This window comes from Rana temporaria, chromosome 10 (assembly GCF_905171775.1).
Source record: "Rana temporaria chromosome 10, aRanTem1.1, whole genome shotgun sequence".
Classification (NCBI taxonomy): Eukaryota; Metazoa; Chordata; class Amphibia; order Anura; family Ranidae; genus Rana; species Rana temporaria.
Genome location: NC_053498.1, coordinates 194,241 through 209,757, shown reverse-complemented (window position 1 = coordinate 209,757; position 15,517 = coordinate 194,241). Strand labels below are relative to the sequence as shown.

Genomic DNA, 15,517 nt, shown 5'->3' with positions numbered 1-15,517 from the left:
AACTCCACCGAGCCGAAGTCACGCAACATCCTGTGCAGCACTCTCAGTCACGCTATGTTCCGTGTAGTTGTCTCAGTCACATTATGTTCCGTGTAGTAGTCTGTCACGTTATGTTCCGTGGAGTAGTCTCTGTCACGTTATGTTGCGTGTAGTAGTCTCTGTCACGTTATGTTCCGTGGAGTAGTCTCAGTCACACTATGTTCCGTGTAGTAGTCTCTGTCACGCTATGTTCCCAGGAGCTGGATGTTCTAGAGATGCCCCCATCTCCTGGGATAGCGCTGAGCTGGATGTTCTAAAGATGCCACATCTCCTGGGGCAGCATTGATCTGGATGTTCTAGAGATGCCCCATCTCCTGGGATAGCGCTGAGCTGGATGTTCTAGAGATGCCACATCTCCTGGGGCAGCATTGATCTGGATGTTCTAGAGATGCCCCCATCTCCTGGGATAGCGCTGAGCTGGATGTTCTAGAGATGCCACATCTCCTGGGGCAGCATTGATCTGGATGTTCTAGAGATGCCCCCATCTCCTGGGATAGCACTGAGCTGGATGTTCTAGATATGTCCCCATCTCCTGGGATAGCACTGAGCTGGATGTTCTAGAGATGTCCCCATCTCCTGGGATAGCGCTGAGCTGGATGTTCTAGAGATGTCCCCATCTCCTGGGGCAGCATTGATCTGGATGTTCTAGAGATGCCCCCATCTCCTGAGGCAGCATTGAGCTGGATGTTCTAGAGATGTCCACATCTCCTGAGATAGCACTGAGCTGGATGTTCTAGAGATGTCCCCATCTCCTGGCATAGCACTGAGCTGGATGTTCTAGATATGTCCCCATCTCCTGGGGCAGCAGTGAGCTGGATGTTCTAGAGATGTCCACATCTCCTGGGATAGCGCTGAGCTGAATGTTCTATAGATGCCCACATCTCCTGGGATAGCACTGAGCTGGATGTTCTAGATATGTCCCCATCTCCTGGGGCAGCAGTGAGCTGGATGTTCTAGATATGTCCCCATCTCCTGGGATAGCACTGAGCTGGATGTTCTAGATATGTCCCCATCTCCTGGGGCAGCAGTGAGCTGGATGTTCTAGAGATGTCCACATCTCCTGGGATAGCACTGAGCTGGATGTTCTAGAGATGTCCACATCTCCTGGGATAGCACTGAGCTGGATGTTCTAGAGATGCCCACATCTCCTGGGATAGCACTGAGGTGGATGTTCTAGAGATTCCCTCATCTCCTGGGGAAGCATTGATCTGGATGTTCTAGAGATGCCCCCATCTCCTGGGGCAGCATTGAGCTGGATGTTCTAGATATGTCCCCATCTCCTGGGGCAGCAGTGAGCTGGATGTTCTAGAGATGTCCCCATCTCCTGGGATAGCGCTGAGCTGGATGTTCTATAGATGCCCACATCTCCTGGGATAGCACTGAGCTGGATGTTCTAGATGTAACGAATTGTCCCACACTCCGCTTGAGTGCTTCCTCCCAGTCTGAATATAGATATCAGATATTCCAGCTGCTCACAAGCACAAAACGAGACGATACTTGTTTAGTTGCTGAACATGAACTGTTTATTAGAACCAGAATACACGTCTTATATACAGTAGAAGGGGAGGTTTACCCCTCCTGCTCATATTACTCTAACAATACAACTGTAACCAGAAACATAAATTAACATGAGCTAATTAACTAATCCCTTCTTAAAGTAGCCGGTGTGACTCCCTCACTACAATACACATTGTAACGACACCCCGGGTATGAAAGGGGTTAAAGCCATTTAGGACAATTACATTCCCGAACACAAAGGCATCTACCGAACACTCCAACCAGCTGTATAAGAACCCCAGACGAATAATTCTCCCCCAAATACGAAACAAAGCTCCGTGTTGAAGGTCAAACAGGAATACAAGCTTTATTGAAAGACTACAGGCTTATATACAGTAAAAGGGGAGGTGCCTACATATCCTGCTCATATGAAAATACACCTGTGACCAGATCTAATTAACATGAGCTAATAAATCCCTTTAAGCAGCTAAGATGACTCAGAGACATGACCTTTAGGCTAGACTTGCCGTCTTGTAGCTCAGAAGACACAATCAACATTATCACCAATCAACACAGAACTCCTTCACACAATTACAGGGTCAATTAGCACAAGTCACAATGAAAGACCCTTAGAAGTTATCCTAGACTCATTTACATTATAACAGGCAACAGACAGACAGGTGGCTGGAGGTGATTACATCATCAGCATTTAACAGTATGTGTCCCAACATTATGAATCGGTCACTATTTCTCATATGGCATATACAGGGTCCCCAGAGTCTGTGTCTTGGGGGGACATGGACCTGAATCCAAAGTAACACCACCTCAAGGATCCCCAGGAATACAGCTCACAAAGAGCACCATCCCCCCAAATGCCAGGGCCCATAATCGCAAGGCAAGAGGCTAGCATTCAGTCCCCTCCAAAAGCCTCTGTCCCGGGGGAGTCTGTCACACTAGAGATGCCCCCCATCTCCTGGGGCAGAATTAAGCTGGATTTTCTCGGGATGCCCCCATCTCCTGGGGCAGAATTGAGCTGGATGTTCTTAGGATGCCCCCCATCTCCTGGGGCAGAATTGAGCTGGATGTTCTCAGGATGCCCCCATCTCCTGGGGCAGAATTGAGCTGGATGTTCTCTGGATTCTGTCTGTCTTTCTGAGGGTTGAAGTTTCTATGGGACAGCTCAGAGTTAGTGAGTCAGAAGATACCCCTCCCCCAATTATTTTTCTTCAGTGTATATTTCTGCTCCCCTCTGACCCATTTCCAGCGGCTTAAACTTTGAATATTTCTAATCTGTGAGAAGCGACTCCATGCTGACTATTAATGAGTGCGATATCCGAGGATCGGGGAGAGCAGATTACTGCAACGATGAGATCTTCCTCCATAATGAGGCCAAACGCCTTCCCAGCCCTTCTCCACATGTCTGGATTTATCCCATACATCATCCGACATCTTCATCCCTCTGAGGACTTCCCTTCACATCGTACATTTCCATCATCCTTCACATGGTACATTTCCATCATCCTTCCCTTCATATAGTACATTTCCATCATCCTTCCTTCACATCGTACATTTCCATCATCCTTCCTTCACATCGTACATTTCCATCATCCTTCCCTTCACATCGTACATTTCCATCATCCTTCCTTCACATCGTACATTTCCATCATCCTTCCTTCACATCGTACATTTCCATCATCCTTCCCTTCACATCGTACATTTCCATCATCCTTCACATCGTACATTTCCATCATCCTTCACATCGTACATTTCCATCATCCTTCACATCGTACATTTCCATCATCCTTCACATCGTACATTTCCATCATCCTTCACATCGTACATTTCCATCATCCTTCCCTTCACATCGTACATTTCCATCATCCTTCACATCGTACATTTCCATCATCCTTCACATCGTACATTTCCATCATCCTTCACATCGTACATTTCCATCATCCTTCCTTCACATCGTACATTTCCATCATCCTTCACATCGTACATTTCCATCATCCTTCCCTTCACATCGTACATTTCCATCATCCTTCACATCGTACATTTCCATCATCCTTCACATCGTACATTTCCATCATCCTTCCCTTCACATCGTACATTTCCATCATCCATCCCTTCACATCGTACATTTCCATCATCCTTCCTTCACATCGTACATTTCCATCATCCTTCCCTTCACATCGTACATTTCCATCATCCTTCACATCGTACATTTCCATCATCCTTCACATCGTACATTTCCATCATCCTTCACATCGTACATTTCCATCATCCTTCACATCGTACATTTCCATCATCCTTCCCTTCACATCGTACATTTCCATCATCCATCCCTTCACATCGTACATTTCCATCATCCTTCCTTCACATCGTACATTTCCATCATCCTTCCCTTCACATCGTACATTTCCATCATCCTTCACATCGTACATTTCCATCATCCTTCACATCGTACATTTCCATCATCCTTCCTTCTTCGTTTCCGTTTAATTTAGCAAATTAGTGATTTTTCTTTATAAATTTTGGCCAAAATGTATACTGCTACATATCTTTGGTAAAAATAAGTACAAATTGGTGGATATTATTTGGTCTTTGTGAAAGTTATAGAGTCCACAAGCTATGGTGCCAATATCTCAAAATTGATCACACCTAAAGTACTGACGGCCTATCTCATTTCTTGAGACCCTAACATGCCAGAAAAGTACAAATACCCCCCAAATGACCCCTTATTGGAAAGTAGACATTCCAAGGTATTTAGAAAGAGGCATGGTGAGTTTTTTGAAGTTGTCATTTTTTCCCACAATTCTTTGCAAAATCAAGATTTTTATTTCTTTTTTTCCCCAAAATTGTCATATTAGCAGGTTATTTCTCACAGACAGCATATGCATACCACAAAATACACCCCAAAACACATTCTGCTATTCCTCCCAAGTATGGCGATACCACATGTGTGAGACTTTTACACAGCGTGGCCACATACAGAGGCCCAGCATGCAGGGAGCACCTTCACATGTGTGAGACTTTTAAACAGCGTGGCCACATACAGAGGCCCAACATGCAGGGAGCACCTTCACATGTGTGAGCAGGGGTGTATTTAGGTTTTGTGCTGGCCTAGGCCTGACTAAACGTGTGCACCCCCTAATTTAAATATGACCCACCCCTTCCTGTCAAGGCCACACCCCTTGCGGTTTAAGACCCACCCTGAAATTTTTTAAGTGGGGACACTAGTTCTGATGGCCTGGGGGAGGGGCAACTTTTTTCCCTTATTTTGCATAGATTTCCTCTCACTTCCTGTTTGGCTATGGGACATGAAGTGAAGGTAAATCTCTGCAATGGGACAGGGATGATAAAAAATTAGAAGCAACGACCCCCCCCCCCCCTCCCACAGTTGCAGAATGCCAAACGCCCACATACTGGAAGCAGTGCGGACGATTTATGGGGGCGCTAATCTAATTTACCTAACAGTGTAGCGCAAGCCGGCGGGGACCCCCCCTGCAAAGTGCTGCCCTAGGCCTGGGCCTTGTTGGCCTAGGCCAGGATACAGAATTGCGTTTGAGACTTTTACACAGCCTGGCCACATACAGAGGCCCAACATGCAGGGAGCACCTTCACATGTGTGAGACTTTTACACAACGTGGCCACATACAGAGGCCCAACATGCAGGGAGCACCTTCACATGTGTGAGACTTTTACACAGCGTGGCCACATACAGAGGCCCAACATGCAGGGAGCACCTTTACATGTGTGAGACTTTTACACAGCGTGGCCACATACAGAGGCCCAACATGCAGGGAGCACCTTTACATGTGTGAGACTTTTACACAGCGTGGCCACATACAGAGGCCCAACATGCAGGGAGCACCTTCACATGTGTGAGACTTTTACACAGCGTGGCCACATACAGAGGCCCAACATGCAGGGAGCACCTTTACATGTGTGAGACTTTTACACAGCGTGGCCACATACAGAGGCCCAACATGCAGGGAGCACCTTCACATGTGTGAGACTTTTACACAGCGTGGCCACATACAGAGGCCCAACATGCAGGGAGCACCTTCACATGTGTGAGACTTTTACACAGCGTGGCCACATACAGAGGCCCAACATGCAGGGAGCACCTTTACATGTGTGAGACTTTTACACAGCGTGGCCACATACAGAGGCCCAACATGCAGGGAGCACCTTCACATGTGTGAGACTTTTACACATCGTGGCCACATACAGAGACCCAACATGCAGGGAGCACCTTTACATGTGTGACACTTTTACACAGCGTGGCCACATACAGAGTCCCAACATGCAGGGAGCACCTTCACATGTGTGAGACTTTTACACAGCGTGGCCACATACAGAGGCCCAACATGCAGGGAGCACCTTCACATGTGTGAGACTTTTACACAGCGTGGCCACATACAGAGGCCCAACATGCAGGGAGCACCTTCACATGTGTGAGACTTTTACACAGCGTGGCCACATACAGAGGCCCAACATGCAGGGAGCACCTTCACATGTGTGAGACTTTTACACAGCGTGGCCACATACAGAGGCCCAACATGCAGGGAGCAACTTTACATGTGTGAGACTTTTACACAGCGTGGCCACATACAGAGGCCCAACATGCAGGGAGCACCTTCACATGTGTGATACTTTTACACAGCGTGGCCACATACAGAGGCCCAACATGCAGGGAGCACCTTCAGGCGTTCTGGAGCACCCAGGCCAATTTTGACATTTCTCTCCTACATGGAAAAATCATCATTTATTTGCTAGAAAATGACATAGAACCCCAAAACATTATATATATATGCTTTTTTAGCAAAGACCATAGAGAATACAATGGTGGTCATTGCAACTTTTTATCTCGCTCTGTATTTGCGCAGCAATTTTTCGAATGCTTTTTTTACGGGAAAAAAAGTTTTGTGGTTTAAAAAAAAACAAAACAGTAAAGTTAGCCCAATGTTTTTGCATAATGTGAAAGATGAAGTTACGCCGAGTAAATAGATACCTAACATGTCACTCTTCAAAATTGCGCACGCTCGTAGAATGGCGCCAAACTTCATTACTTAAAATTCCCCATAGGCAACGCTTTAAATATTTTTACTGGTTACAATTTTTTAGTTACAGAGGAGGTCTAGTGCTAGAATTATTGCTCTCGCTCTAACATTTGCGGCGATACCTCACGTGTGTGGTTTGAACACCATTTTCATATGTAGGCGGGACTTACGTTTGCGTTCGCTTCTGTATGCGAGCTACCGGGCACAGGGGCGCTTTATAAAAAATATATTTTATTGTTCATTTTACTTTATTTATTTTAGTTTTACACGTTTTTCTGCAAAAATACATTTTTGGATCACTTTTATTCCTAATACAAGAAATGTAAACATCCCTTGTAATAGGAATATGGCATGACAGGTCCTCTTTACAGGGAGATATGGGGGAGGGGCCAATAAGACCTCACATCTCACCTCTGGGCTGGGAAGCCTGAAATAAAAAAAACAATCCTGGCTTCGATCGTAGAGGTGAGTCGGTAGAAAGAAGCACCAGAGGGAGGCGGGGGGTATGGGCAGGGTGTTGCAGAGTATTGGTAGGGATGGCTGAGCATGGATGGATGGATCTGTGACTGCAATTGTCACAGATCCAGCCCACAGTGCTGCTGCAATCCGCTCTCTCCCTCCCCCTCTCCTCTCACACTGTACAGATCAGTACAGAGACGGAAGAGAGGAACCGGCGTCATCTCATTTGACGGAGCGATCACGTGGTAAACAGCCGCTATCAGCGACCATTTACCGTGATGGACCCGGCGGTCACGGACACTCCCTGGTGCGCGCCCCAGGGGGCGTGTGGGAACGCGATTCTAGGAGGACATCCATGTACGCCCTCCCAGAGTTAAGCAGCCATTCGGCTATGGGCCGGTTGCCAAGTGGTTGATAAGCCCACATTCCGTCTCTTGATATAATGCGTCTTCCAGTAAACAGACAACCCCATTCCTTACGTCCTCGGTACCATCCTCTTCTGGCCTCTCCCCAGCACCGCACTTGGTTTTTGTTCCAACACAACAAAAGCAATGACCAACAGGAAGTGATGGCTCCATGGCAAATGACATCACAGGAAATGACCTCACAGGATATGAATGTCAACACAGGAAATCCTTCCAACAGGATGAATAATGGCTGGGGGAGTGTTATGGGCGTGTCTGGGTAGGGACAGGGTGTACGACATGGGCGCTCTCCCTGCCCATAACAATTCAAAGACTCCTGTATCACCGCTGATAGGAATCCTTATTCTCCGTTGTTCAGAGAACAAACACATACCCAGATTATACTACCGTTCCTATGAGTGAGAGGTTATCTGCAGGTGTATGCCACGCGTCCCGCCACGCGTCCCGCAGACACACAGAGACAAGAGCGTACATCCGCCTATAACCAATAATGTCTCTGCAGAGTGAACATATCCACCCCAGACGATCGTTCTGTGCATCGCACAGGGGCCCTTCGCTGGCGGACATATCCCCACGCCGCAAACATCATCTCCAACCTCAAGACGGGTCTCAACCAACGTCAGTCTGCCCCAGTCAGCTCTTTAGAGCGGGAGAATTAACACCGGGTGACACTGTGACAATACATATTACATACATCTTCATAAAATGTCCACATTACTGTCCAAAGTGGGGTGCACACCTGACACCCCATCTCTCTCCTATCAGTCCTAGCACAGACACCGAAAGTTTTTCACTGTCAGGTATCAGAGGGAATCTTTTATATTTGACAATCCGTGATCTGTGGAGCTCTAATGGGATTGGCCAGTGTGGAGGAGGGGGAGGTTATAGCAGAGTTCCCCCTTAATATTCCTGATTGATGGGCCAGCATTGTAGAATGATGGGATTGGTCAGTTTGTCATCATTCTTCTTCTCTGTTGTATGTTTTATGACATGTTTGTGTCGACAACTGTCATCTGATGGAGATCTCTTTCTTCTTCCAGTCAATCTATTGGATACATCTACAATTCCTGGAGACTGGGGGTGGCTGACGTACCCGCCGCATGGGGTGAGTGTGCAATTCAAGTCCATGATGATGAATATTGGGAATTGCAGGGCAGATGAGGATCATTTTTGGTGCTAAAAAGTCAAGTGTTTTATTGAGAAGCGTTCAATAAATGGTTGGGTATGATGATTAGGGGGGGGGGGGTGTCCAGATATGTATTGGGGTTGGGTAATAAGTTTAACATAGATGGGCTGGGGGTGGGGAGAAGGTAGGTCAAGGTTATGGTCAAACATGTAGGGAAATGTGGTTTTTGGGGGGTTTTGCATTGTGTAGATAAGAATATTTCCGGAGCTCTTGGCCTCCGCTATCCCTGGTTTTGCATTGTGTAGATGAAAATATTTACGGAGCTCTTGGCCTCTGATATCCATGGTTTCTCATTGTGTAGATGAGAATATTTCCGGAGCTCTTGGCCTCCGCTATCCCTGGTTTCTCATTGTGTAGATGAGAATATTTCCGGAGCTCTTGGCCTCCGCTATCCCTGGTTTTGCATTGTGTAGATGAGAATATTTCCGGAGCTCTTGGCCTCCGATATCCCTGGTTTTGCATTGTGTAGATGAAAATATATCTGGAACTCTTGGCCTCCCATATACCTGGTTTGGCATGGTGTAGATGAGAATATTTCCGGAGCTCTTGGCCTCCGATATCCCTGGTTTGGCATTGTGTAGATGAGAATATATCCGGAGCTCTTGGCCTCCAATATCCCTGGTTTGGCATTGTGTAGATGAGAATATTTCCGGAGCTCTTGGCCTTCAATATCCCGGATTTTGCATTATGTAGATGAGAATTAATCCGGGGGTTTTGGCCTCCGATATCCCGAGTTTTGCATTATGTAGATGAGAATATTTCTGGAGCTCTTGGCCTCCAATATCCCGGGTTTTGCATTGTGTAGATGAGAATATTTCCTGAGCTCTTGGCCTCCAATATCCCGGGTTTTGCATTATGTAGTAGAGAATATTTCCGGAGCTCTTGGCCTCCAATATCCCAGGTTTTGCATTATGTAGTAGAGAATATTTCCGGAGCTCTTGGCCTCCAATATCCCGGGTTTTGCATTGTGTAGATGAGAATTAATCCGGAGCTCTTGGCCTCTAATATCCCGGGTTTTGCATTATGTAGATGAGAATTAATCGGGGGGTTTTGGCCTCCGATATCCCGGGTTGCGCATTGTGTAGATGAGAATATTTCAGCCTTTTGGGGAATGTTTTTGGTGGGGATTGAAGTTGCTGTGTGTAGCCCATTCCACCTTTGGCTCTTGTTGGAAGCCAATTACCTGTAAGATCTCCAGGATTTGTGGGTAAGCAGCATGAGGCCCCCTGACAGGCCGAGAAGCGGGTGGAAATGTCATCTGCTCTAGTCAGGGGTGTAATTGTCTGTAAAATGGCTGCAGATTGTAGAGGAGGGTAATTGGTGGCGTTTCTCTGCCGCCTGCAGGCAGGAAGAAGGGTCAGTATGTAGGCCTGACCCCGTCACCGTCTTCTAGGGAGACCCCTGAGGCTGAACCATCACTGACCGCATTCCCTGAAAGAGACGTCACAGATAAGTGACAGCGAGAGGCTCTGAGGTGACATCTGACCGCACACCTTGATAATGAATGTCAGAAGACATGTCACCATCACCGGAAAATACGAACAAACAAGCCGCACACCGAAGGCTCCGGACTGGCTGACAGACGTGTCGCCGTCCACCAATCATCACCCATGGAGCTTCTACAGGAGACAGAAACACGGCACTGCCAACTCAACACTTCACTTATCCAGCTAGTCGTTCCCTCGAACCTCGGCTATCGGCAATAACCCTTTCACACATTTACCGTCATTCAGGATGTCGGCCTGTTTTTTAAAACATTTTCTTTTAGCTAAAAAGGACTCACTACCTGGCTTTTACTATAGTAATTATGACTGGACCTCCCCGTGGTCTCACCATCTGGGCCTCCCCGTGGTCCCGCCACCTGGACCTCCTCGTGGTCTCACCACCTTGACCTCCCCGCGGTCTCACCACCTGGGCCTCCCCACGGTCTCATCGCCTGGGCCTCCCCGCGGTCTCATCGCCTGGGCCTCCCCGCGGTCTCATCGCCTGGGCCTCCCCGCGGTCTCATCGCCTGGGCCTTCCCGCGGTCTCATCGCCTGGGCCTCCCCGCGGTCTCATCGCCTGGGCCTCCCCGCGGTCTCATCGCCTGGGCCTCCCCGCGGTCTCATCGCCTGGGCCTCCCCGCGGTCTCATCGCCTGGGCCTCCCCGCGGTCTCATCGCCTGGGCTTCCCCGCGGTCTCATCGCCTGGGCCTCCCCGCGGTCTCACCGCCTGGGCCTCCCCGCGGTCTCACCGCCTGGGCCTCCCCGCGGTCTCACCACCTGGGCCTCTCTGTAGTCCCACCATCTGGACATCCCTAAGGTCCCTTTTACCTGAATCACCCCACATCTTTGTTACTTGAACATGTTACCCTGAGTGCCACCACCTAAACCTGGCTATCATTCTGTCATCTAAACCTCCACACTGTCCTATCCCCTAGACAACCCATCATGGTTTAATCACCTGGACCTCCCTATGTAACCCTCATCTGGACATCTGCATCATCCAATCCCCTGAAACTCTCCACAGTTCTGTCACCTGGACTTTCCCCCCTGCCTGTCATCTAAATGGGTTCATCATCTAAACCCCCACCCTGTCCCATGGACCCATCAACTGGGCTCCCTTATCTTCTTGCCACCTGGACCTGCATATGGTCCTGTCACCTGGACCTTTGCTCAGTCCCATCACCTGGAAAGGAATGTAGATGAGTTTTCTCAAATGAGGTTCTAATGTGGATATGGCTCTCATCCTGGTACATCGGGAGGATGGTTCTATGTGAGATGGGACAGGAGCCCAGGAGCCCATCAGCCCAGATCACGCACACAGCTGACTGGAAAAAGTGAACCCCCCCATATCATCACAAATCTATAAGGCCTCGTACACACGACCTGGAAAGAAAAGATTCCCGAGAAACTCGACGGGCGAAACACATCGTTTTGCTCGTTGAGAAACTCGACAAGCCAATTTTCTCCATTACCGTCAAGGAAATAGAGAACATGCTTTCTTTTTGGCTCGTCGAGTTTCTCGACAGTTTCCTCTATGAAAATGTACACACGACCGGTTTCCTCGGCAAAAAAATATCTCCCAGCAAGTTTCTTGCTGGTTTTTGCCGAGAAGCTCGGTCGTGTGTACGAGGCCTTATGGTCTATATAATGGTCTGTCATGGTCTATGTCTATGTTCTGACCTGTAGAAGAGTTTTTATGATTTGTCTTATGTGGGAGGAGCCTGATATGTGATCTATTGACCTCTACAATGAAATAAATGGACCAATCCAGGAGTACGGTCCATGTCCATATAACAAATCCCCCCCCCCCCCCATAGGTGTGTGCAGACTATTGCACCCCAACACCCAAACACCCAGCAACAGAGGCAGTGGTTGGGGTGTGCACAGGCCACGGATAGCCACGGCACAAATTATCCACTTAAGCCCCGGACCAAAATGCTGCCTAAAGACCCAAGGTGTTTTTACAGTTCGGGACTGCGTCGCTTTAACAGACAATTGCGCGGTCATGCGACATGGCCCCCCAAACAAAATTGGCGTCCTTTTTTTCCCCACAAATAGAGCTTTCTTTTGGTGGTATTTGATCACCTCTGCGGTTTTTATTTTTTGCGCTATAAACAAAAATAAAGCGACAATTTTGAAAAAAATGCAATATTTTTTACTTTTTGTTATAATAAATATCCCTCAAAAACATATAAAAAACATTTTTTTCCCTCAGTTTAGGCCGATACATATTCTTCGACCAATTTTTAGTAAAAAAAATCGCAATAAGCGTTTATCGATTGGTTTGCGCAAAATTGATAGCATTTACAAAATAGGGGATAGTTTTATTGCATTTTTATTAATTATTTTTTTTTTACTACTAATGGTGGCGATCAGCGATTTTTTCCATGACTGCGACATTATGGCGGACACTTCGGACAATTTTGACACATTTTTGGGACCATTGTCATTTTCACAGCAAAAAATGCATTTAAATTGCATTCTTTATTGTGAAAATGACAGTTGCAGTTTGGGAGTTAACCACAAGGGGGCGCTGTAGGAGTTAGTGTTCACCTAATGTGTGTTTACAACTGTAGGGGGGTGTGGCTGTAGGTGTGACATCATCGATTGTGTCTCCCCTACAGAGCTTTTTTTCTCAGAAAATAGGTGCAGGAACTCAACCACGACCCCATTCAGATTTCAAAAACAATAGGAGGGTCTTAAAGGGGCATTAAATACCAGGATTGCATTACATACAGAGTGCAGAGTTCAGGGGGTTACACACAGAGTGCAGAGCTGTCACTTGTAAACACAGAAACCAGACTTCTCTGTTTACAAGCGATTGTGGTGAGCAGACAACAAAGGGTTTGAGCCAGAGGTGGTGGAACTGAGTTCCCCCAAGTTCCCCCTGAAAAAAAGCCCTGCTCCCCTATAAAAGGGATCACACGATCGATGCGCCGCCACAGTGAAGCACGGGGAAGCTGTGTTTACATACGGCTCTCCCCGTTTCTTCAGCTCCGGGGAGCGATCGCGACGGAGCGGCTATAAACAAATAGCAGCGCCATCGTCCCGGATCGCTCCCCCCGGGAACCCGACCGCCGCATGTAGCGGGGGGGGTCCCGATCAGACCCCCCACCCGCTAGAAGGCAAGGACGTACATGAACGCCCATCTGCCTGTACGTGCCATTCTGTGGACGTACATATACATGCGGCCGTCGGAAAGTGGTTATAGAGAGCAAAGCAATATTTTTTTGGAAATTTATTTTTTATTTTATTTTTAAATTTTATTTTTAATCAAGTGCACGGTTGGGGGCTTTGGTGAAATATCGGGGGTCTAAACAGGCCCCTAATGTCTCACATTTAAGAGCCTCAGCTGCACAGATCAATGAATAGGAAGTACTTACAGGCTTCCTATTCATTCACAAACTGAAGCATAGTAAACAGTTTACTATACTTCAGTGATGAATGGACACAGGAGCGTCTGTTCCCGATCGCTCACTGTGTTCATTCAGAAACAAGAGGGGCCAGCAAATGACAGATTTACCAGCTCCTCCCCCCTGATCCCCCCCCCCCCCCCCCCCGCAGTTGGATAGAGGGAGATGAGGAGATGCTGGCAGTGCTGCAGGAGGAGGAACAAGAGGATTGGTATCCCCAATAGGGCAGTGCAGCCGGTCCTCCAGCCCAAGCCCCCTTTTAAACTGATAGGCCCGTTACAGGAGGGCCGGCTGTACTGCCTTATCAGTGGTGACCCTGGGTGATTAGGGTGTGCCCAGGCACATCCCCCTGTGCACACCTCTGGTCCTCACACAAACTTTCCATACATTGTTAGGTTGAAAAAAAGACACAAGTCCATCCAGTTCAACCATAAAAATATAAAATAAAAAATATCGCACAATCCCATATACATAATTCTATACCCACAGGTGACCCAACAAAGAATGATCTTATTTTCTACAGTGGGGGGAAAATTCCTTCCTGATCCCCCATACTGGTCTAATTACTCCGAGCCCCTCCCCCCAGGGTGTTTCCTATCTGCAGCCAGCATTGAGGGGGGGGGGTCATTGATGGGGTGATAATGTTCTTTGCCATATTGAATCTTAGGATTGGTCAGGTTTTGTATTTTTCCCTGGATCGCCAATGGTTGGCTCTTTTGAATGATCGAATTTATCGAAATAACATTTTTCTTCTCCATTGGCAAAGAGCCAAGAAGACTAAGGCCGCGTACACACGATCGGTCAAAACCGATGAAAACGGACTGAAGGACCGTTTCATCGGTCCAAACCGATCGTGTGTGGGCCCCATCGGTCAGTTATCCTTCGGTCAAAAAAATGAGAACTTGCTTTAAAATGTAACCAATGGACGCCTAACCGATAGGTCAAAACCGATCGTTAGTATCCAAAAGCATCCGTTAAAAACCCGCGCATGCTCAGAATCAAGTTGACGCATGCTTGGAAGCATTGAACGTTTTTTTCAGCACGTTGTTGTGTTTTACGTCACCGCAATCTGACACGATCGGTTATTTAACCTATGGTGTGTAGGCACATCAGTCAGCTTCATCGGTTAACTGATCGTGTGTACGCAGCCTCAAAAGTTCTCTTGTAGGAAGAGGATGATGGGGGTTGTCTTCGAAAATAACATTTGCCATTGGATGACCGCAGGCCATACATGGGCCCCCGATTCCCAACGATTTGTCGATCAATGATCAAACATTTCTTGGATTTTGTAATCCGATGGCGCTACCAAGCAAGCCTTGGATGTCACCTTGTGGTGTTAGGAAAAGGAATTTTGTGGTCGGGAGTCTTTTCTTTCCAGGTCACAACTCATGTCTTCTATTATATTTCTCACACGATTCTCCCATCGTTTTTCATAAAAAATTCCAACATGCCCATCACTCAAACTTGATGGCTGCATGAAAATCGGCGGTTGCTGCGGCCCCACTAATGATCGAAAATCAAACGATTGTTTTAAAAAATCGACACGTGTATGGCTGGTCAAAAAACAGCAGCCAGGCGACCAGCATTTTCAGAAGGTGAGGGCTATACATTTCTTAGTACTGCCATTTTCGGAGGCGGTACAAGCTCCTCCTGGACAGACGTGTGAGATATTCGCGGTACAGGAGAACAAAGCGATTGGACGTCCCCCATGATCCTCAGGGACTCTCTGTGAAGAAGCCTCTCGGAATAATAGGCCAGACACAGCGAGACGTTGGTGGAGACAAAAGACAGATCTGAGATTGGCTGTCAATGGGAGAATTGGCTTTGCCAGAAGAGAAGGAACAAAGCGCTGAGCTGCGCGCGCGCGCGGTCTGACTGAAGAGACACAGAGATAAGAGGCGAGAGATGGAGGATTCCACTGACCACAGGAGATAAGAGCGGCAGAATG

At 47.6% G+C, this 15,517-nt stretch overlaps 1 protein-coding gene across 1 annotated transcript in view; it reads left to right on the top strand.

Annotated features, from left to right (window-relative positions):
* Positions 1 to 15,517, top strand: part of EPHA8 (EPH receptor A8) — a 76,443-nt gene that overhangs the window by 8,391 nt on the left and 52,535 nt on the right. The window contains 1 exon segment of the mRNA XM_040326991.1: positions 8,527 to 8,591. Within this exon segment, the coding sequence (XP_040182925.1) occupies positions 8,527 to 8,591 (65 nt within the window).